The following is a 21,945-nucleotide window of genomic DNA, read 5'->3' as shown; positions in this document are numbered from 1 at the left end:
CTTGCCTCCAGAAGTTGTGGGTTCTCTATCACTGGAGAGTTTTAGCAGGGGTAGGCAACCCTGACTCTTTTATGACTCATGGACTTCAACTCCCAAATTCCTGAGCCAGCCATGCTGAGGGCAAAGGGAGAGGTTTCCAAGCTGAGCCATGCTGGCTCAGGAATTCTGGGAGTTGAAGTCCATGAGTCATAGAAGAGCCAAGGTTGCCTACCCCTGGTATAGGGTCTCCTGCTTGAGCAGGGGGTTGGACCTTCAATGTCTCTTTCAACACTGTTACTCTTTTTATTCATCCAATAAATTATAGTTAAACAAACCTGAGTTCACATAAAATGCTGAGCCAAGGAACCACAGTATGTTATATGAATGGGTCAGTATTTAAGACATGGTAACCCATTGTAGATGCACATGATTCAGTTGGAAGTAAGTGCATTGAGCAAATAATTTAAAATAATGGGTAATAAATAATGAGTGTTCATGTACATGACACAGTAGGGTTGCATGTATTATGTTGTTAAATGTTCTGAAAAGCTGTTGCCCCCTTAATACTATGGTAGCATGCTGTACTTGTCCTATTGCTGCTATTCTGCTTGGTGTTATGTTTTGAGGCCTTAGAGCTCTTTAGTACAAAAGGATTATTTCCCAAAGAAAAAAGGATAGCAAATTACAGAGGATTTGTAGAAGAAATATGTTTAAATGAAATGTTAATACCCATAAAGTGCATTAATTTTCCCAGCAGATTCAGTATAATGTGGCAGTAAATTTTCATTATAAGAAGTCACTTCTTTGGTATGTTTCCTTCCTTCCTTCCTTCCTTCCTTCCTTCCTTCCTTCCTTCCTTCCTTCCTTCCTTCCTTTTTCTCATGAATATTCATGAGATATATGAACATCTATAAACTGATATCAATTGTGCATGATATATGATGGTTAGACTGCCAATCTCCACTGGGTGTCTCCCTCTGTCCAACATACAACTGATAACCAGTCTGTTATTTTGTGATGAAAGAGATGGGAGGAAATGAGCCTTTTCCAATATCATGTTGCCACGTCATGGAGTCCACTAAGGGTGGTGCAAATCTTGGCTTGGATTGGCAACACCCATTCAGATACCTGCTATAAAGCTTTAGGATAGTCAGTGCCAAAAGACATTCTCTTAATTAAATTCATCTTGGAACATGTAAATGTAAACATGCCAATGTATTGTTATCATTTAGGAAAGCCTTTTAAACTTTTTTTCACTGAAAAAGGCTCTGAACATGGCTTATGCCAAATTGATTAAAAGCCAGACAATTTCTGCCACACAGTCTAAAGACAGGCTGAAAATAGAAAGAGAAAACAACCAGATAAAGGCATCACATTGTCAAAGCATAATTTTAATACTGACTGCTTGGAATGGAATGATCAACTGACCATCATTTGTTTCCCTACAAGTAACGGAAGAAATACCCTTAATTTATTTTTATTTATCAACTTCTGAAACCGCCCATCTCCCTCACAGAGGAATTCTGGGCAGTGTACAAGTAAAATCTTAAAACATAAAAGGAGTATATAAAACGAAAAATTTAACAGAGGCAAAGATGATTAAAATTCAGTGTTAAAAATTAATTAAAAGGCGGAGGGAGGGCTTTCAGGGCGATAAACAGCCATATGACTGCATGCTCCTCTGCATCCCAATCAAGGCCGCAGAGCCATATTTTTGCACCTTTCTGAAAGGCCAGGAGAGTGGGGGCCCACCTCACATTTGGGTGCGCCAATGTCCCACATGACAGTGGTTAAATAGAGAAGACTCTCTTCCTAGACCAGAGTTCCCCAACCTTTTCGGCTTTGTGCACAGGTGGGTGGTGGGCGAGGCAATGCACCCGCGCCCTTGCCTGGCACTTCTGCGATCTGGTTCCGAAGGGCTCAAGTGGGTCATGGCCAGGGGGTTGGGGACCCTTGTCCTAGGCCTCACATGTTGGAATTCTTTGGCTGACGGGGTACACAACATACTTTCTCTGCTTGACTGGGTGGGACAGGCTAATGTAATGGGACAAAGACGGATCCATAGGTTATCTGGCCCCATGTCATGTATGGCTTTAAAGTCATTTTGTTGTTAGTTACGAAGTAGTGTTCGACCCATCGCGACCCCATGGACAATATTACTCCAGGCCTTCCTGTCCTCTACCATCTTCTGGAGTCGTCATATCTTTTTGCCTATTTGGTACTGTTCATGGGGTTTTCATGGCAAAGATACTGGAGTGGGTTGCCATTTCCTTCTCCAGTGGATCACATTTTGTCAGAACTCTCTGCTATGACCTGTTCATCTTGGGTGGCCCTGCACGGCATAGCTCATAGCTTCATTGAGTTACGCAAGCCCCTTCGCCATGACAAGGCAGTAATCCATGAAGGAGTTTAAAGTCATAACCAGCATCTAACAAGTGAAGTAAATTGAGTAAATGAAACCTTTTAAGTTCAGTTTTGCGTTGGTTCTTGAACATTCTGAGCCACATTGTTTTCTATTATTAATATTTAATCCTAAATCCTTTCAAATATTGATTTCTATTTCAAAATGTAGCATAGAAGGAAAAAAATGTCCTAAAGCATAATAACATACTTGGGTATTCCACAGCCTGTTAATGTAGTTCATTTGTCATTGACACAAACTCAGATGTCATGATTTAGAGTTTTTGCAGCCTGCTCAGAAACTAAACACCTGGAATACTGCAGCCAATTTTGGTCACCATATCACAAAAAAGATATTGAGAGTTTGGGAAAAATTCAGAGAAGTGCAACTAAGATGACCCAAGGCCTGGAGACTAAAACATACAAAGAACGGCTGCGGGACTTGGGTTTGGCTAGTCTAAAGAAAATGCTCAAGAAATAGGGGAGACATAATAGCAGTATTCCAGTATCTGAGGGGCTGCCACAAGGAAGAGGGAGTCATGTTGTTCACCAGAGCACCAGAGGGAAGGACAAGAAATAATGGTTGGAAACTGACCAAAGAGAGAAGCAACCTGGAATTAAGGAGAAACTTCCCGACAGTGAGAACAATCAACCAGTGGAATAGCTTGCCTCCAGAAATCGTGGGCGCTCCATCACTGGAGATTTTTAAGAAGAGACTAGACTAGACAATCACCTGTCTGAGATGGTATAGTTCTCCTGCTTGAGCAGGGGGCTGGACTAGAAGACCTCCAAGATCCCTTTCAGCTCTATTCTATTCCATTCCATTCCATTCTATTCTATTCTATTCTATTCTATTCTATTCTGATGAGGTCATTGGTTAACTGAGAGCCAAATCAGATGCTAGCAGTCAAATTATAGTGTCATAATTGTGAGACTAAAAGAGAATTCAGTTTTGTTATTGTATCATTTCACATTCTGATGCAGAGAAGGGATTTGATGGGAAATATACGATTGGTTATTAGCAAACTATGCTTAGTTTATGGGAATAATTTTTGATCATACTTCCTTAGGACGTAGTTTTTAAATAATTACATTTAAAAAAAACCTGGTTTTTTTACAGATTGATGTTCTTAAACTGAGAATCTTACAGCACTTTAAAAATAAACACATGTATTATAGTGTACGCTGTTATGAATTATAATACAATAAATTTCACTTTACATCTGATGAAATAGATTGTGTATTTGTTAGTTGATACAACTTTAAGGTGACCCAAGACCTAGTTATTTTTACTGTGGCGTGCTAAGAGAACTACGTCTCTAGAAATCCCATGACTGTTTACTCAGAAACAACTGCTGAATGCATTAGGAATTAGTATGTTGTACGCTGGCATTGCAGCCTTAGTTTTTCTAATTTGTAGAATATAGTCAGAACTCCAGTTGGCTTTTAAAACAAAAGTGATATATATTGTAGATTCTTAGTAGATAAAACTTACTGACTGCTGTTAACATTGACAGAATGTTCTGTTCACAGGCAATTTGTCAGTTTCAAAAACTGGAATTAAAGGGAAGTCGCTATCAATCTTAATAGCTGGAAAAAGAATGCTAGTTCCTGGTCCAACCTTGGCCAGATTCATTGGGGAGTAGCCACTATGAGTGCCACCTCTTGGCTATCTGCAGGCTTCTCTTGTCATTGCAGTCTGGAGCTAAGTTAAGATGGCCTCTATAGCTTTGATTCACCTGACCGAAAGTGCACTGAGATCCCACCCCAAGAATTTTGTGGGAAAGCTTCTGTGAAGGAAGAAACACCCATTTCTGGTCATAGAGCACTCAAAACATCACAGTGTTATCAACACTGCCTGCAGCCTCCTGTATTGTTTGAAGACTGAAGTTTTAAAATAGGCCTCCTTCCAGTTAGAAAGGATTCTCTTTCCTGGAGATTCACCAGTGCCAGAGAGAAGCACAATGGCTTTACCAGAACTGGGGAAGGGTTGCTTCTGTGTTCTGATGTATTCCTTGGAAGGAAGCAGATGTTCAGTTTTACAAAGAAGCTTCCAAATAGGGATCTAGCTATGAACAGCTTACCTCTGTTTTACAGGCAATACCTTTTTCTCCTCACTCCTCAGAAAAACATCACTGGCGCCAGTATGGCATTTGGTTTGATGCCCCATGGCTTACTTTTTTTTTTTTTTCCTTTTTGGGGAGACGTGTAAATTCCTGTTCGCCTCTAAGGCCGAGGGTGGCGAGCTGGAGGAAAAGGTGGGGTTGCTATTACAATGGGAGGTATATGCTTTCATTTATCATTTTCCCCCTTATCTATCTGCCAAATTCAGGCATATCAAGTTCTGGAAAACTAATTAGGGTTGGCATTGCTTCAGTCCTTTAGGAGTAAGAGATTCTGCCCGCCCAAGTTTCTCATCTAAAAAGCATCCTTTCAAACTAGTACAAGGGTGGGGAACCTTGGCTCTTTTATGGCTTGTGGACTTCAACTCCCAGAATTCCTGAGCCAGCATGACTGGCTCAGGAATTCTGGGAGTTGAAGTCCACAAGTCATAAAAGAGCCAAGGTTCCCCACCCCTACATTAGTAGTTGCCCACTTAAGGCTGCATTTTGTTCTGCCCTCATTATAGTCCTGGGAGGTAATGCTACAACGGACAGCGACACAAGGCTACTTTTGAGTTTTCATGCTTTAATGCAGTAGTTTTCAATCAGCAATTTTATTTATTTTTTTATAGATATTATTTTTTAACTATAACAATCTCCAGTGCCTGGTGTACAGCGTGTTGTCTTGGTTTATATTTTAACAAGAAAAAAGGACAATAATTAATTAACAATCAATAATTAAATTTGATAATTCCATAATTAATATATTAATTAATGATACATTTCTTTGATCTTCCCTTCTCCCGTTTGTATTCTTCTTCAACCTTAGCCAAAATATAATTCTTAATATTTTCAATATATAAATGGTTAGATATAAGCATTTTTTATATTTATACAAATGATAATTATATATATAACATTTTTTCAGCTTATATTATTCTCATAACCATCATCTCATTAGTTCAGCATACATCCTATTTTTATAATTTTTGTTCGCTTTCTGAGTCCTTATTGTTAGTGTTGTATTCTCTGAGTCTCCACTAGATGTCAGCAGTTATTTCTTTTTTCAGTTTTTCTTTCAGTCAAAAGGTTATTTTTGTTATATGTTTTTATAATTCCATCAAAAAAAATTAGGGTATAATCTTCACGGTTTTTTAATTCCTAAATTTGTCCAGACTGAAATATTTTTAAATCAAATTTTAATATATTTCTTCCCTCCTTTAATATTAATTCACCGCTTCCATCTGTAAGGGAATGGGGATATAGTCCCCTCCCTTCACTTCTGGAGGTTTTCTTGCTTTGGGGATCTTTTCAAGGATTTATATAGTAGATAGAAGAAAGAAGATCAGTACTCTCACCAATTCCAAGCACACTGTTCACCGATGTTTAGGTTCGTGCTCTGGGACTTCGGCTGCAAGACTTGGGCTAGACGTTGGGCTAGATTTTCTCCTATCGGGTTCGAAGGGTTTTCCCCAGATCAAACGAAGTGATTGCCGTCGCATCGTGATCAACAGACCGCCCCTCCTTCACAGTCACCTCTCTGGGGCAACTTCGGACCCATCTAGGGTCCCCCAAGCAGGAAGAAACTAGCTGTGGGGAGCGGAGATCCGCTGTTGCATAGCCATGCGCTGTGGGCGCAAAACCGGAAGTCTCAACCAGCAATTTTAAGATGGGTGGAATTCAACTCCCAGTATTGTAGCTGAGGAATTCTGGGAGCTGAAGTCCACCCATCTTAAAGTTGCCAGGGTTAAGAAGAACTGCTTTAATGTATTCCTGGAACCAATAAAGGAAAATATTTGTAGCTCAGGTGGTCCTCTGTGCTCTCTAGCTTGTTATTTTCTTGCAGACATTTCATTAACCAAACTAGGTAACATCATCAGTGCTAGTAAGGAGTGGGGTTTACTCTCAGTTTATATTCTAGTGTTTTGCCCTGTCAGTGTTGGTGGGGCTGGTCTTAGAGATTCGTTGGTTGGGTTGTTTACTGTTGGCTTGTTTGGTAGTTCCTTGATTGGGGTGTTGTTCACTTGATTGTTGGTCTGATGTTAATCTTGGAGTTAATCTATGCTTATTTGGGTGCTGATTGCTGGTGGGAAGGTGTTTGTTCCCTTTTTGGGTTGTTGATTGTCTCTTTTGCATAGGTAGATATTGTTTAAGTCTATGTGTCTATTGATTTGATTGATGTCTATTAATTTATCAGAGTGCCAGGCTTCTAGAAATTCTCTCACAATTTTGGGCTTGCCTTGCTTTACTGGAGACTAGAAGACCACATTTGACAGATTTATGCTACAGTTATTCAAAATGTGCCCTTTTATTTTTTTCTTAGTACGTAGCTGCTCTGGAGGAGATGTTACTCACATTGAAGAAACACTCCAGGTGAGTTGCTTTTTCTAGGATTTATATGGGTCTGCTTCGGTACTGATCCAATCCAATTTATAGTTCTAGGAAGGTGAGATAGAATGGGTAGATAGACATCACATCAACTGGAATTTAGGGGTTTATGTTCAGAGTTTTAATGCCAGGCCTCTTACAGTTCTGTCTTTGCAGGGAATATTCAGCATTGTGTGGTAATCAATTCCATTTTAATTAGGTTATTTTGGCAAGCACAAAGTAGTAATCAGATTTCACGTCTAGCCTCTAGCTTCTATGTGCCATATATTGCAAAAGATTCTTGGAAATGAACCTGGTATAGGAAATGAGCCAGAAAATGACAATATAGAACAGGAATTAGTGGCAATTGTTCATTGCCTCTAAGGACAATCCTGAATCACTGTATCATAGATGGGAGATGTACAGCTTAAATTCCCATCATCCCTGACTATTGGCAATGCGGGTAAGGAGATGGAGTGCGAAGCCACAAATATATAGAATATTATTTTTCTGGGCTTTTTTATTTTGCTATTGTTGCTGTTGAATTGAGCCATATCTTAGTTCCACTTCTTGTTAGACCTTCCCAGCTAACCCTGGTGGCCTTCTCCACTTCACGAGGACGATAAAAGAGAGGAAGATGCATGAGGAGCCTCAAAGATGCTTTCTGAATAGGTAACTGGACTTCCTTTGTTTTTTCCTTGAAGACGTTTCGCTTCTCATCCAAGAAGCTTCTCGGATGAAAAACGAAACGTCTTCAAGGAAAAAAACAAGGTCCAGTTGCCTCTTGAGAAAGTGCCTTTGGGACAACTGTGACCTGGATGATTGAGAATCTCCATAGACATGTATGAGGAGCATTTTTCTGTATAGTTCTTGTCTCAGCTTTGTGATTCCCTTTCAGCAAACCAGCTCCTGAAGTACTGAATGAATATTCTCGTAAGGTGGATTTTTTAAAGGGCTTGCTAGAAGCAGAGAAATTGGTAAGGTCCTCCCTTGTGGTTTTTTCTTTTTTAACCTTTTTCGAGAACCCCTGCTGAAATGACCCTCTGTTGGGAGAGGTCAATCATTAGGTGCCTTTTGCTTTCAATTTTTCCCAGTCATCATCTTCTGAGAAGGCGCTGGCAAATCAGTTTTTGGCTCCCGGGAGAACTCCTACCACTGCCAAGGAGCGAACTCCAGCAACGAAAACCGTGCATCTACAGACCAAGGCCCGCTTTATGGGCGAGATGAGAAATGAGCTGCTTGGTACAGTATGTCTTCTTAGCCAACACTACAATCACATCTCGTAAAACAGTTCCTCTTTAATTTTTGCTTCTGGGCATTTGTCCAAGTCTCTGTAGTACTGCTTTCTTCATCCCAACTTTCTCTGCCTCTCCCCTCCTCCTTTTTCCCTATTTGCTTTTTGTGTGTGTGTGTGTGTGTGTAATATCTTTTATATCAAGGTCAAATAATTAACTGAGGGACCTTGGTCTCTTGATTTAGGTCAGGGGTTCTCAACCTTGGCAACTTTAAGACTTGTGGACTTCAACTCCCAGAATTCCTCAGCCAGCTGGGAGTTGAAGTCCACAAGTCTTAAAGTTGCCAAGGTTGAGAACCCCTGATTTAGGTGGAGCTAGTTGGCTCTTGAGCTATAGGATGAAGTGGTACCTTACTCTTACTTTATGGGTCTAGACTAGAGTCACCTGAGGTTATTTGGCAGAGGTCAAGAGATTCAAAATTGCAAAGACCCTTCTTATGCCATTTATTACTGAACTCTTTATTTCTCCTCTCTTTCTGCTTTCCTAGGACCCTTCCTATATCAATGGTAAGTGTTTACTGATCATGTGGGATATGCAAGGACTCTGGAGGCTGCAGGATAAAATATTTAAACTCCCTAGTATTCTGCAATATAATACATGATTATTTATATCCTACTTCATTAGATTTCCCACTGATTTCTCATCTGGGACTATAGCACCGGGAATTCCCAATGGATCATTATGCCTATCTGATTGTCCTGAAAATTCCTGCGTATAACCAGGAAGCCAGATATGCCTGCTGCATTGCCCATCAGCAAATACTGGGAAAATGTCATTTTAAATTATATGCCCTCCTCACCTCTGATTCGCTGTCAGCTTGCCTTTTTCTTCCTTACTGCTGGCTTCCCCCTTATGCATAAAAATGTATAATTTCTGTTTGTATCTTTGCATCAATACATATTTTTAAGATTTACTAGAGAAACTGATTTCCAGGACAAGAGCATTTGTTCATTGCTTATAGATATAAATATAGCATTGCGTATGTATAAATATACATATATTTCCTTCCACAGATTTGGAAGAGAAAAATTTAAGGAAACGCATGTGAGTATTTGGCAGTTTAAAGGAAAGGGGATTGGGGAAGGAAGAGTCGCAATCATTTTGTTCAGACTATATAAATATCTTGAAGTTTCAGGGAAATGGAAATTGGTAAGAGAAAAAGGGTAATACTTAAGAATAATTTTGCCCTGCCTAGAGTTCAAAATAAACTATATACAGCCGCTTAGTTCCATGGTTTCATGAGAAACACAAGCCTGGCTTTGTCTTATTTCTGTTGGGAGATGGAAAAGTTCTGTTCCTGAAAAATTTTGCCATCTCCAGTTTTGGAAGGAATCTGTGTTCCCTTGGGTATGTGATCACCTGCTTGCAATTACATTATACCTTGTGTTGTGGAATATAAAGATAAATGCTTCTCTCTGGACACCCTCACTACTTTACCTAAGAGAAAAACAGAATGACCAAGGACGAGCAAAAAAGCAGAGGGGGAAGGCGGAACTGCTGACCTTGCTGGATTTCCCATTGAATTTCCTTGTAGGAATCTGATAGTATCCAAAATCTTCCCTTCCCTTCCCTTCCCTTCTGATAGTTAGCTACTGTTGGGTGGAGGAGGGAGCAAGGAATTGCAAGATTGGCTGGGAAACTGTGACCACAGCAGTTAGTAGCCCCGAAAGAGCCACAACTTTGGGAAAGTCCTGGATTTGGGGCACATTCTGTAAATTAGCCCAAAAATAGATTCAAAAACAGTTACCTTATGATCTACCATTTCACCCAGTTAAAGGTCATGACAACGAGAGTTTCAGTGGTATATGGAAGATATTTTTGAGTATCCCGCTTCAACATGCAAATAGGAATGCAGTTGCATTGAATGGCCATACATAGATATTGTATTCGTAATGTAGCTTTTCTTTTCACCTGACATGGGCATTTAATATCTTCTTTCTTGTATTCTGGACCTTTTATAAAACATCTGAGTATACACAATTGGTACCAATTGTATATAGGTCAGTTTTTTTAAAGTGTGTATCAATAAGGAGATCTTTCTCCCCATAGGACTCCACTTCCTGACGAGAAGCAGTCAGCTGCCGAACTGGATGCGGTCCTGCAGACTCATCACAACATCCAGGAGAAATTAGCTGAAGAGATGTTGCACCTGGCGCGCAATCTCAAGAACAACACTCTTGTAGCACAGAATGTGATTAAGCAAGATAACCAGGTACGTCCTAACCCCCTCCCCACAACTGTGAACTCTATACAGCTATTTTGTAATTGTGTCTGATTTTGAGAAAGCGCTTGTCCTTGTCAAAGTATTAGGGGAGGGCGAAATAGCACTTGTTGGCATGGCACTTGAGCACTACAAGTTGCCCCTTTGCTGAAAAAGCATTTTTTGTTGAGTTTGTCCAATGATGTAATGTGGAATAAAGTAGCATTTTGTGCCTTTTCCTGCACCTGCCTGCATTTTGCTGGTTTTCAAAGCAGTGACACTTTATTGTTTGTTTCAGACCTTGACGCAGTCACTCAAGCTGGCTGACCAGAACTTTGAGAAACTAAAGTCTGAATCGGATCGCCTGGAGCAGCATGCCAAGAAATCTGTCAACTGGCTTCTCTGGCTAATGTTGATCATTGTCTGTTTCATTTTCATCAGCATGATCCTGTTCATTAGAATCTTCCCCAAACTAAGATGATTTCTGGGCTGGTGTCAGCAGCAGCTTGGCACCTTATCTTATTTTATCTTTTTCATTTAACCCATCAAACCTTGCTGGGCTTTTGTAATTTGGTGAAAATGCTTAATGGGATACTAGCTCTGTTGCAGATTCTCATAGAATCTGAGCTAAAATGTTTTCCTCCTGCTTGAAAGACTCAATAGGAAAGCTTCTTCTGCATTATTATAGCAGGATTAAGCAACCTATGGGACATATGCAACAGCCCAGAAGTTCCTCTTTGTATGGCCTACAGCCCCCCCCCCCGAGTGTTTTAAATAACAATAGAAGTGGGGCTTCTGAACTTAACATACCTATTCATAAGCAAATAATCCCCCAAGGAATTTGGTGACCCACTGTGGGGGCAAAATAGTAACAAATCTTTTGGTTAGCAAAAGTTTTCCATTCCTGAATTATAAGTCAACAAAGACTCTCCTTGCTGCTGGTGAGGAGCAAAGTAGGTGAATTGAAATCTCATTAAAATAGAATATGACTTCACCTACTGAGGTTGGATGGGGGGGGGAGGTAATACTTAGCTGTTCTTAATTATTTTCCTTTCACAGATCATCTCAACAATATTGCTTTGGTCATCAGGTTCATTGACAAAGTACTCGTTAGCATACAACAACCCAGGGTTATAGAAGCTTTCCCAATTTTCTTTGCTTTGGAATAATAAAATAGTCCTTCATGAATATATTTCACATGCAAGTTTGCTAGTATCCCCTGGGGATTACTTACTCTGGGGGAGATGGTTAGGTAGACATTCATTCCAGGGTGATTGGCAGTTATGTGACCTTGAAGAATAAAAGTGTGGCAATAGTGACTCTTTGAAGTGAGTCGTGCTTCATGGAAGTTTAGACCTCTAAACTTACACTGCAGCAGTGTAAGGCTGAGGACAGCATTCCCTTTTATTCATTTGATATATTGAGTCAGAACAAGGCCGTAAGGGAAGAATTCAATTGAAGATAGAGTGGGCCTCATCTGAACATAGAGGTAAGCTTGAGTATGAATTAATTCATAGTCGGCTGGACTGTGGATGTTATTCCTCTGCACATTCCAGAGAAATGGTAGAGAGAGCAAGGAAGTGGGTGGGTGGAGGTATTTTATGGGCACTTTCCATTAACAACCATCCTGAAACTACCGCACCAGCAGTGTGGTTAATAATCTGTAGGAAACAGCAACTCCCCCAGTTGGGCCTCAGCATTTTAACTTGGCATTTACACAGCAGAAGGGATAGGCACAAAAAAGTGTAATCCCTTCAGGGAGAGGAGTGTCACCACCTTTGCTGCTCACACAGAAGCTGCTGCTGCTGCTGTAATTTCTGAGCCTCTTCCCCCCATTTCCTACCCCTTACCTCCCCAGTTGAAAAGTGCTGACTTGGAATCGGCTCATTAAGCTGTAGATGAGGCTGGGAGTTAACCCGAATTGCCTGTATGTTTGTTGCATTGTCAACCTCCATGTTACAACTTGCACATTATAAATTGTTGTTATTCTGATGTATTCTCTTGTAAGTTGCGTGCAAGAGGCTCTTTGAGGTAAAGGCTGAGCCCTGCAAACCTTGAGGAGAGAGCTTTGGTACTTTCCTAGTGTCATAAACATATGGTAAGATCATGGAAATGTCAAACTGTTGGATGAGAATGTAACTTTTGTCCTTCGCTGAGATAAAATAACCTGTCTGATGCCAGATCAAATCTTGGTCCACTGTCCTTGGGTAGCCAATACATTTAGATTAATAAAAGTCTATGTATCTTGACTGGCAATTCTTACCAAACTTAGTCATTTTAAAACCCTAGCCAGAAATGTAACATACCCATCCCTTCTGCTGTGTAAATGCTGGCTGGGTTATTCTGGGAGTTCAAGTCCACACCTCTTAAAATGGCAAAGTTTGGTAACAGAGCCCTAGGCCTGCAGGTCAATCACCATTACCTATCAGGGACTGATCATGAAACCTCTATGCCACCATGTGCTCCACTGCTGTGTGATGATTCTCCAAAACTTTGTTTGCTTTGGCAACTTGGTTTTGCCATTTCCATATTTGCTATTAAGGTCACAGTAGAAGATCTGATATTTCCTGTCTTAACCAAAGAAGCTTTTGAAAAGATTTTCTTTCTTATATAAAATGACAGGATCTCCAGTCTTCCTGCTGCTTCCTATCAATAGCTAGGAAGAATAAAGTTGAAAGATGATGCAGATGTGTACATGTTTCCAGATTCAGTACTTTCCAGGAGTTTGGGGAGCAAAGAAACATGATGTTCCAAGCTTTCAGTTATAGAACTAGTGAGAGATAAGGATATCCTCTGGTTTAGGAAGTTAGATTTAGAAAGTGGATGTCAGATAAAATACAAAACTGGGAACATCAATATTGCTATATCTTTTTTGGAAGTATCCTTGCCCCAATACTGTAAGAAAATCAAGTCTTTGGAAAGCCCACCCATCATGTTTCATTATCTTGAATGAGATTATTTGTGGGAATCCAACTAACCTCCCCAGATTTAATCTGGTAATTTTGCACTATGGTTGTAAAGGTGAAATGTGTTGAATTCTTGAACTCTGCAGCAAGCAAAAGGATGTTTTGCATATATCAGATTCCTGATTAAATGGGTGAAGTCAGGCATTCAATAAGAACAAAACTCTCTTATATTGGTGGGGAAAAAGGATATAAATCAAAAGAAAAAGAAAAGAGGGAAATCTCAAAAGCACGTTGTATGATTTAGCAGTTGCACTGAAAAAATGAACTCGCACTAACCAAGGGGAAATTTTGGTTATTAAATGAGGGTGGGCCTGGAATGGGAATTGCTTTCTTCCTTCCTTGCTGCCAAGACAGCCCATTACATCTCGCCACATGGGACTTCAATAGCGATGAAATGAATCAGTTTCATGCATAAATTCAATTGCTAGTGCCTCCCAACAATTGTATTGTGTGTTATCTTGAACACAATTTGTGCAAATAGTTGTTTTGTGTGAGCTTAGTCACAGTGGGAACGGCTGACAGTGTCAAATCTCAAGGATGGTGGTCAGCTTGATGGATAATGGGGCTGTTTTAGAAAAGGGGGGGGGGAGAAATCGTATGATGGAAATTCAGGTATCATGGTACTTAGGCTGATTCCTAGACCTAAGCACTTGACAAAAATAAGTTCTTTCTCATGTGCTAAATTTTCTAGGGGATTGAGATTACTAAAGCTAATCTCAATTCATGCTATAAGAAACAAGAAAAATTTAACCCATCTAAATGATATTCCTTGTTGTAGAATCAGAGTTGAAAGTAAAAGCTGCTCAATAACTAAAAATGGCAGGGGCTCTTTCAATGTATATGTTCAGACAGAGATTAGATAGCTATTGGGAATACTTTATTTTGGATTCCTGCACTAAGGCAGGGGGGTGAGGAATTGATTGCCTAAATGACTCTGCCAATTCTGATTGTATGAATCATTTGGTCATTGAATCCAACTACCTTGGTCCATTCAAGAATCCAAATCGAAGCAACCTGGCTTTCTAGTCTTTGCTTGAATTTAGTCAATAAAGGGATGCCCTACCATTTTCGCTAACTGTCTAGTCAGCGTATGCTATTGAATTGTTCTTTTTCTAAGATTCATTCAAAATCTCAAATGCTATATGTCCTGGCCCTGGGATTGATGGACCAGGTCTAGGAGTCCTACAATTGGTGCTCTGAATATTTTTTAAAAAAATTAAATCCGAGGTGCACACTCCACTCTATTCAGCTTTAATTTCCCTTAAAATTCATTATGATTTTGTCTACATTTCCCATACGGAATACACAAAGAAGATTATTTATCTTTTGCTGTTTTCCTTTGCCATCTGAAATAAAATTACACTATCAAGACAAATTAGGAAATTTAAGAACCACATGTTCTTAAATGGACAGGCAACAACTCTTTTCTAATTCTTCTGTTTATTATAAAGAACTTGTATATTTTAGCTGCTGGTTTCTGCTGCAATTCTTATTTTGCCTTTGTATGCTAATAACTGACATTCATATTTTTTCTCATACTCTGAGCATTATTGGATAGTCAAATAAAAGTTATAAACTCTGCCAGTGTTCATTCTGATTTTTCAATACTTCGTTAGATGAAAATACAGCACTATTCTTGTTTTCCTCTAAAGTGTAGAAACTATTATCTGAGGTCTTTATATTAGACCTTAGGATTCAGTTTGAAATCTTATTAAAGGTTATCATATTTCAGCTAAACACAATTTACTACTCTGTGAAGTGCAACTGATTTCATGTCAGCGGTTCAACATCCAGATAATTCAGACCATGACTCCAGAAACAAATATAGGATCACAGTGTTGGAAGGACTTCCAAGGTCTTAGGCTAACTCCCTGCCAGAGGCAGAGGTCCTCATTCCATCTCAGACAAAATGGTTGTCCAATCTTTTTTTGAAAGCCTCCAAGTGATGGAGCACCCAAATTCCAGGAGGCAAGCTGTTCCATTGCTTAATATCATTCTCACTGTCAGGAAATACTGCATCCAGTTCTGGTCACAATACAAAAAAGATGCTGAGGCCCTAGAAAAAGTGAAAAGAGCAACAAATATGGTAAGAGGGTGGCTGGAGGCTAATTCCTATGAAGAATGGATAAAAGAAATAAGTATGTTTACCTTAACAAAGACTGAGGGGATGGTGTTGACTTATTCTCCATAGCACCTGAGGCTAGAATAAGAAGCAATGAATAAAAGCTCCTCAGGGAGATTCAACCTGGAAATAAGGAGAAATTCTCTGTGGTCTCACTAATGCCAAATAGACCAGTACTCTCATTTACCTTGACCCTGATACTATCCCTCGATTGATGCAGCCCAGGATAAAGCAGCCTTTTAGGTAGCTGCAGCACACTGCTGATTCATAATTAAGCAAAGTCCACTAGGACACCTAAATCTTTCTCATTGACTTTATTGTTCAACCAATTACTGCCTATTATGTACTTTTGCACCTGACAGACTTGAACACTGGGCGCTATCAAAATGAAATTCAATGGTGAAAAAAGTTCTACATTTAGGCAAGAAAAACCAAATGTACAGGTATAGTATAGGGGGTAGCTTGCTCAATAGTAGTAACTGTGAGAGGGATCTTGAACTCCTAGCGGACAATCACTTAGATATGAGCCAGCAGTGTGCTGCAGCTGCCAAAAAAGCCAACACAGTGCTAGGCTGCATTAACAGAGGGATAGAATCAAGATCACGTGAAGTATTAATACCACTCTACAATGCCTTGGTAAGGCCACACTTGGAATACTGCATCCAGTTTTGGTCACCACAATGTAAAAAATATGTTGAGATTCTAGTAGAGTACAGAGAAGAGCAAAAAAGATGATCAGGGGACTGGAGGCTAAAACATACAAGGAACGGTTGCTGGAATTGGGTATGTCTAGTTTAATGAAGAGAAGGACCAGGAGGGACATGACAAAGAAGAGGGAGTCAAGCTATTCTCCAAAGCGCCTGAAGGCAGGACAAGAAGCAAAGGATGGAAACTAATCAAGGAGAGAAGCAACCTAGAACTAAGGAGAAACTTCCTGACAGTTAGAACAATTAACCAGTGGAACAACCTGCCTCCAGAAGCGGTGAATGCTCCAACACTGGAAGTTTTTAAGAAGAGACTGGACAGCCATTTGTCTGAAATGGTATAGGGCTTCCTGCCTGAGCAGGAGGTTGGACTAGATGATGTCCAATGTACCTTCCAACATTATTATTATTAATTATTATTATTATTATTTTACTTATTTTTCATGCCTAAATGGAGGACTATTTCTCATCACTGACTGCATCTTGTTGACTAGTAGTTAACGTTGTCAAGATCCTTCTGAATCTTAAGTATATGTTCAAAAGTGCTAGCAATTCTCCCTAGCTCTATGTCATCTGCAAATTTGATGAGCACCCCTTCAATCTTCTCATCTAGGTCATTTATGAAGATGTTGAAGAGCACTGCACTGAGGACAGAACCTTGAGGAACTCCACTGTATGCTTCCCTCCACATAGATGTAATTCCATTAAGGACCACACACTGAATACATTTGGTTGGTTGGTTTATTAACCACCCATCTCCCTCAAGAATTGGTTAGCCAACTGCAAATTCATCTTATAGTGGTACTGTTTATTCCACATTGTTCTATCTTACCAAAAAGTAGGCTGTGCTCTGCTTTTATCAAAAGCCTCACAGATATCCAAGAATGCTATATCCACAGCATTTCCTTGATCCACTAATTTAGTCCCTTTATCAAAGAAGGCAATAAGATTTGTTTTGCATCACCTATTCTTAATAAACCATGCTGGTTTCTAGTAATCACCTTGTTCATTTCTAGGTGCTCACAAACCTGCTGCTTGTTTGCCTTTTCCAGGATTTTCCTACATATTGATGTCAGGCTGATTGGTCCATAGTTTCTCTCTCACTGATCTCTCCCACCGATACAATAGAATCAGCCATCAATTTGTAGCATTATTTCTTGTTCCTGTGACTGGAAAGGTGGATGAGAATGCCACCTGATCCTGAAGGGTCTTCCTGCCTAGGTCAGTAAAGGTCATGGTGATAGTTTTATATGTTCTTTTTTATGTGCTTTAATGCCACTTGTATCAGCTAAACTTTGGGAGTTGTTCTCTCACACCCCTGTTCTTGGCTGACAGTGTACTATTCAAACTGATACTCTTAAGAATTTGAACAAAACACATCACTTAACGAATCATCATGTTCTGGCCTACAAATGTGAATACAGAAGTAGAAAAATAAATACATGGCAACTGTTTCCATTAGTTGCCAAAAATATATTACAACATACTGAAAGGAGCATAAATATCTAAGGATACTGTTATATACAATAATGGGCAGCTGGTTTGTTTTTGACTTAGTATGTCAAATGAATACTGCAACTGTTGCCACTGTAGTTTGTAAATCTTGATTTATAAATCAGTACAAAAATGTTCAACTTTTTTTGGCTGGAAGATAGATATTCTCTCCCTCTAAAAAAAATGGCCTTCAAGGATTGTAGAAGATACATTGACCAAAGGGTATGGTACTTGGATGGATAGTTTTTAAAATCCTAAAATAAATGCACTAAACCTACCAGAGTTTAACCTCATTATTGTGACAGTTTTGTCTTTAACACTAATTTTGAGAGTACTATACTAGTTGCCTGTGGGCTACCAGGCCCATTCAAGATGTGGATATTAGTCTGTAAAGCCTAAAGGATCTAGACCAAGTACAGAGTCCTCAACTTACAACCATTTGTTTAATGACTAAAGTTACAATAGCACTGAAAAAGTGACTTATGCCTGGTTTTTACATGACTGTTGCAGCATCCCCTTGGTCACATAATCAAAATTTGATGCCTGGCAACTGAGATATATTTATGAGAGATGTACTGCTCTGGGTTATGTGATCACTATTTGCAACTTTCCCAACCACCTTCCCACAAGTGAAGTCAATGGGGAAAGCCAGATTAGTTTAACGACCACTTAACAACTGCACTGATTCATTTAGCAACTGTGGCAAAAAAGATCATAAAATGGGGCATAACTCACTTAACCACTGCCTTGCTTAACAATGGAAATTTTGGGCTCAACTGTGGTTGTACGTTGCAGACTATCTGTATTTCAGAAAAGGCCTTTCTGAACACCATCCAATGTATGCAGTATGGTCAGCTAGGAAGGCTCTGCTCATAGTCCCTTCACAGTGATAACTCCTTAATTTTTCAGGTTTTGCCAAAGAAGTTCAGATGTCCACTTTTGGAAGACAAATGAGAACATGCTTGTCATCAGGTATTTGACAAGTTCTGTAAATAATAATAATAATAATAATAGTAATAAAACCTGCAACATAACATCCCAGACTTAACAATTGTCGATAAGAAAGACAAAAAAGTCTGGATAGTGAACGTGGCAGTGTCTGGAGACAGCAGAATAGAAGAGAAAGAACTGGAGAAGATAACAAAATACAAAGACCTACAAATAGAAATAGAAAGACTGTGGCAAAAGCAAGCAAGGGTAGTACCAATAGTCATAGGCGCCTTGGGTGCAATCCCAAAACAACTGGAGCACCACTTGAACACCATTGGCATTGACAAATTTGTTATTAGTCAATTGCAAAAGGCGCCCTTACTAGGAACTGTTTCCATCCTGCGACGATATCTGTAATACCATCAAACATCCACATCTGCCTATCCCAGGTCCTGGGTAAGGACTCGAAAGGTAGACAAAATGCCAAATCCAGTCTGAACATCTGGCTGACTGTGCGATGATCCATAATAATAATAATAATAAAGTTGGAAGGGACCTTGGAGGTCATCTAGTCCAACCCCCTACTCAGGTAGGAAACCCTATACCATTTCAGACAAATGGCTGTCCAGTCTCTTCTTAAAGACTTTCAGTGTTGCAGCATTCATCGCTTCTGGAGGCAGGTTGTTCCACTGGTTAATTGTTCTAACTGTCCAGAAATTTCTCCTTAGTTCTAGGCTGCTTCTCTCCTTGATTAGTTTCCATCCATTGCTTCTTGTCCTGCCTTCAGGTGCTTTGGAGAATAGCTTGACTCCCTCTTCTTTGTGGCAGCCCCTGAGATATTGGAACACTGCTATCCTGTCCTTCCTCTTCCTTCTCTTCATTAAACTAGACATACCCAATTCCAGCAACCGTTCTTGTAAGGTTTAGCCTCCAGTAGACTAAAAATAGTCCAAGATCAGACTACTTAGAAGTTTGTCTTTTATTTCTTTTTCCTGTTATTAAAAAAAATCTTTGCTTCCAATTTTTTTCATTTTATTTTAAAGTGCTGCTTTTGTTCTTGTGGTCACCACTAATAACTTGACAGCCCAAACCAGTGCTGACTCAGTAATGTGACCTGCATAAAATTCTGCTTGAAATGGGCCAATGAGATTCTTTTCTGATAGATAAATAAGAACCAAGAAAGGACAACTCACCTGAAATCTAGGACAAAATAAAACAGAAGATATTGGATAAGAAATCCAACAAATCAAAGCCTCACATGAAGAGATTTTAAAAGATTATGAAGGTAGGTACATTTCAGAGAATCTAGAAAAATGTCTGTCATACGAGAACAAGTCTAGTTAAGAATGCCAGAAAAGGAAGAAGAGTTATTAAAGGGAAAGAAGAAAAAAGATTCAAATAACTTCTGAAACTTATTGGGTTACCATATATTCAATAACTGAAGAAAACAAAAAACCTAGAAAAATCTGGGGTATCAGAAACAGCAAGTAAGTCTTGGAAAGGATGGAAGCCTAGAGTGCTTAATTTCTTCTGAAATCATTGCATTAAATGAAGAGTAACTTTAAATAGCAATATGTAATAAATATAAGAGGCCAAGACATAGCAAAAAATATCAAGGGGACTTGGTTTGAATAGATATGAAATTTTGGCTTATTCCAGTAGTGCAAAAAATGAGTAACAGCTTTATGAAAGGAATCACTATTGTCAGCAGATAAGTATTTTCTATTTTTCTGCTCTACTTTATCAACATGAATTTGAAAATTTTAAAAGTTTGGTGTCAACCATGGATGAGAATTATTTTTTCAGGCTGACTTTTTAAAGGATGGAATCCAAAGATCAAGCATGGATCAAATGGCAAAATTAAAAGCCATAGTCAGCCCCTCAGGAGATTCAATTTCAGATGAAGTCAATTCAGAGAAAAGAAGAGCCAATATTCTGTCATAAAATGAACATAGAGAGAAGGGGATCAATATGGTCAAAATGGTTGATGAGTTGGAAAGGCAGGGTATAGCAGAAAAACGGTCAGATTAGGTTTCTTTAAATAAACAAATTATGAAATTTCATCAGTAAATCCTCAATTAATTTCAAAATGTTGTCCTGGAAATGTGTGTGAGAATTTCTAACATCTTTAGGTCAAAGTTTAGTGGATATCCTTACTAAAATTAGAGGAAATATTAGAGTACTAGCATCCCCAAACATTAGTACCTGGGCATCTAGCCTTAACATTCAAGAGCCATGAGGACAGTTGCTCAACAAACTAATTATTAGGGCAAGGTGGATGAAATATAATAGCACTTCAGCAATAGGAATCATGTCATTTATTGATTTCAGTTAATGGGAATTTAATCTCAATAATTAGGAATGCAAAAGGTAAGTGTCAAGAAAGTTTTTTTAAGAGACAAATTGGCAACATGTTTGGGGAGGAACTTCCTATTATTTCCACTCTATTTGAATTTATAAAATGTAGCATTAATTTAAGGGAGAGATTGCAGAGTAGTGGCTAGTTTCAAATATGGACAAAAGATAAAAGTAAACAAACGAACAAAATCCCTATCTTATTGCTTTTCTTTCTAAGGCAGCGGCTCCCAACCTTTTCTATACCCCGCACCGCTAGAACGCTTCTGATATATTCTTGCACCCCTTACAAAAATTCGAAATAACAGCAACGAATTATGCATATACACTATAATTTTAAAAACCCAAGTTTTTGCACCCCTGGTTGGGAACCTGTTTTAAGGGGATGTACAATTAGTATCATGAACATCCCTAAAGAAATTGATAGCATCTTCCATTATATTCTTTGGATTCAGAAATGTAATTCTCCCATACAAATTAGCTTGTGTTATTCATGCTATTCTTATTAAAAATAATGTTTCTCTTTCCCTTTTAATTAATAAACTCTTAGATTTGTTTTAATCTGTTCTGGTTTAACCAGCCTTTTGACCATTCCCTCAATCCCATTAATATATGTTTTCACACCCTTTGCTGTTCCCTCTCTGTAATTACCAATTTAATCCCTGCTCGTTAATTACTGCCCTATCAATGCGTTCGCTGGTCTCTAAATACACCTCTAATTAACCTGCCTCTGTATGATTAAATTCGTATTCAACATTAGCCCCTGCTATTTATCAGAGTAGCAATTCATAGGAATACCTATTTAATTAGTCCTTCATTTCCCATCAGCAATGAGGTACGTATTAACGCTCCACTCCTGCTCCACGGATCAGCCTCCCCCTCAGCAATCAATGGCTCGCCTTACAACGGAAAAGCCCACATTTATTCATCAATGAGGCGATCAACCAGTTAATAAACAACCCCTCGAGTGCCTCCAAACAAGTCCGCTACCCGCCATAAAAAAGAGAGCGGCGCAGCGCTGCCTGTATCGA

General features: G+C 39.2%; 1 protein-coding gene and 1 long non-coding RNA gene across 3 annotated transcripts in view; one reads left to right on the top strand and one right to left on the bottom strand.

Annotated features, from left to right (window-relative positions):
- USE1 (unconventional SNARE in the ER 1) overlaps positions 1 to 14,889 on the top strand; it is a 16,162-nt gene extending 1,273 nt beyond the window's left edge. Inside the window, exons 2-8 of one of the 2 annotated variants that reach the window (XM_039338510.1) lie at positions 6,805 to 6,854; positions 7,747 to 7,825; positions 7,943 to 8,095; positions 8,631 to 8,649; positions 9,157 to 9,187; positions 10,193 to 10,355; positions 10,642 to 14,889. In XM_039338510.1, coding sequence (XP_039194444.1) covers positions 6,805 to 6,854; positions 7,747 to 7,825; positions 7,943 to 8,095; positions 8,631 to 8,649; positions 9,157 to 9,187; positions 10,193 to 10,355; positions 10,642 to 10,824 — 678 coding nt within the window. In that variant the 3' untranslated portion in view covers positions 10,825 to 14,889. The remainder of the gene's footprint in view (positions 1 to 6,804; positions 6,855 to 7,746; positions 7,826 to 7,942; positions 8,096 to 8,630; positions 8,650 to 9,156; positions 9,188 to 10,192; positions 10,356 to 10,641) is intronic. The other variant, XM_039338511.1, reaches the window with a different exon arrangement.
- Positions 14,547 to 21,945, bottom strand: LOC120305994. Its single transcript, XR_005556147.1, has 3 exons — positions 21,713 to 21,945; positions 15,458 to 15,554; positions 14,547 to 15,365 (listed from the first exon to the last, which is right to left on the bottom strand). It is a non-coding gene; the product is annotated as an uncharacterized LOC120305994 (long non-coding RNA).

Source organism: Crotalus tigris, unplaced genomic scaffold (genome assembly GCF_016545835.1).
Source record: "Crotalus tigris isolate CLP2741 ecotype Arizona unplaced genomic scaffold, ASM1654583v1 scf7180000017701.1507938, whole genome shotgun sequence".
In the NCBI taxonomy this organism is placed as follows: Eukaryota; Metazoa; Chordata; class Lepidosauria; order Squamata; family Viperidae; genus Crotalus; species Crotalus tigris.
This window is presented reverse-complemented; position numbering and strand designations above follow the sequence as displayed.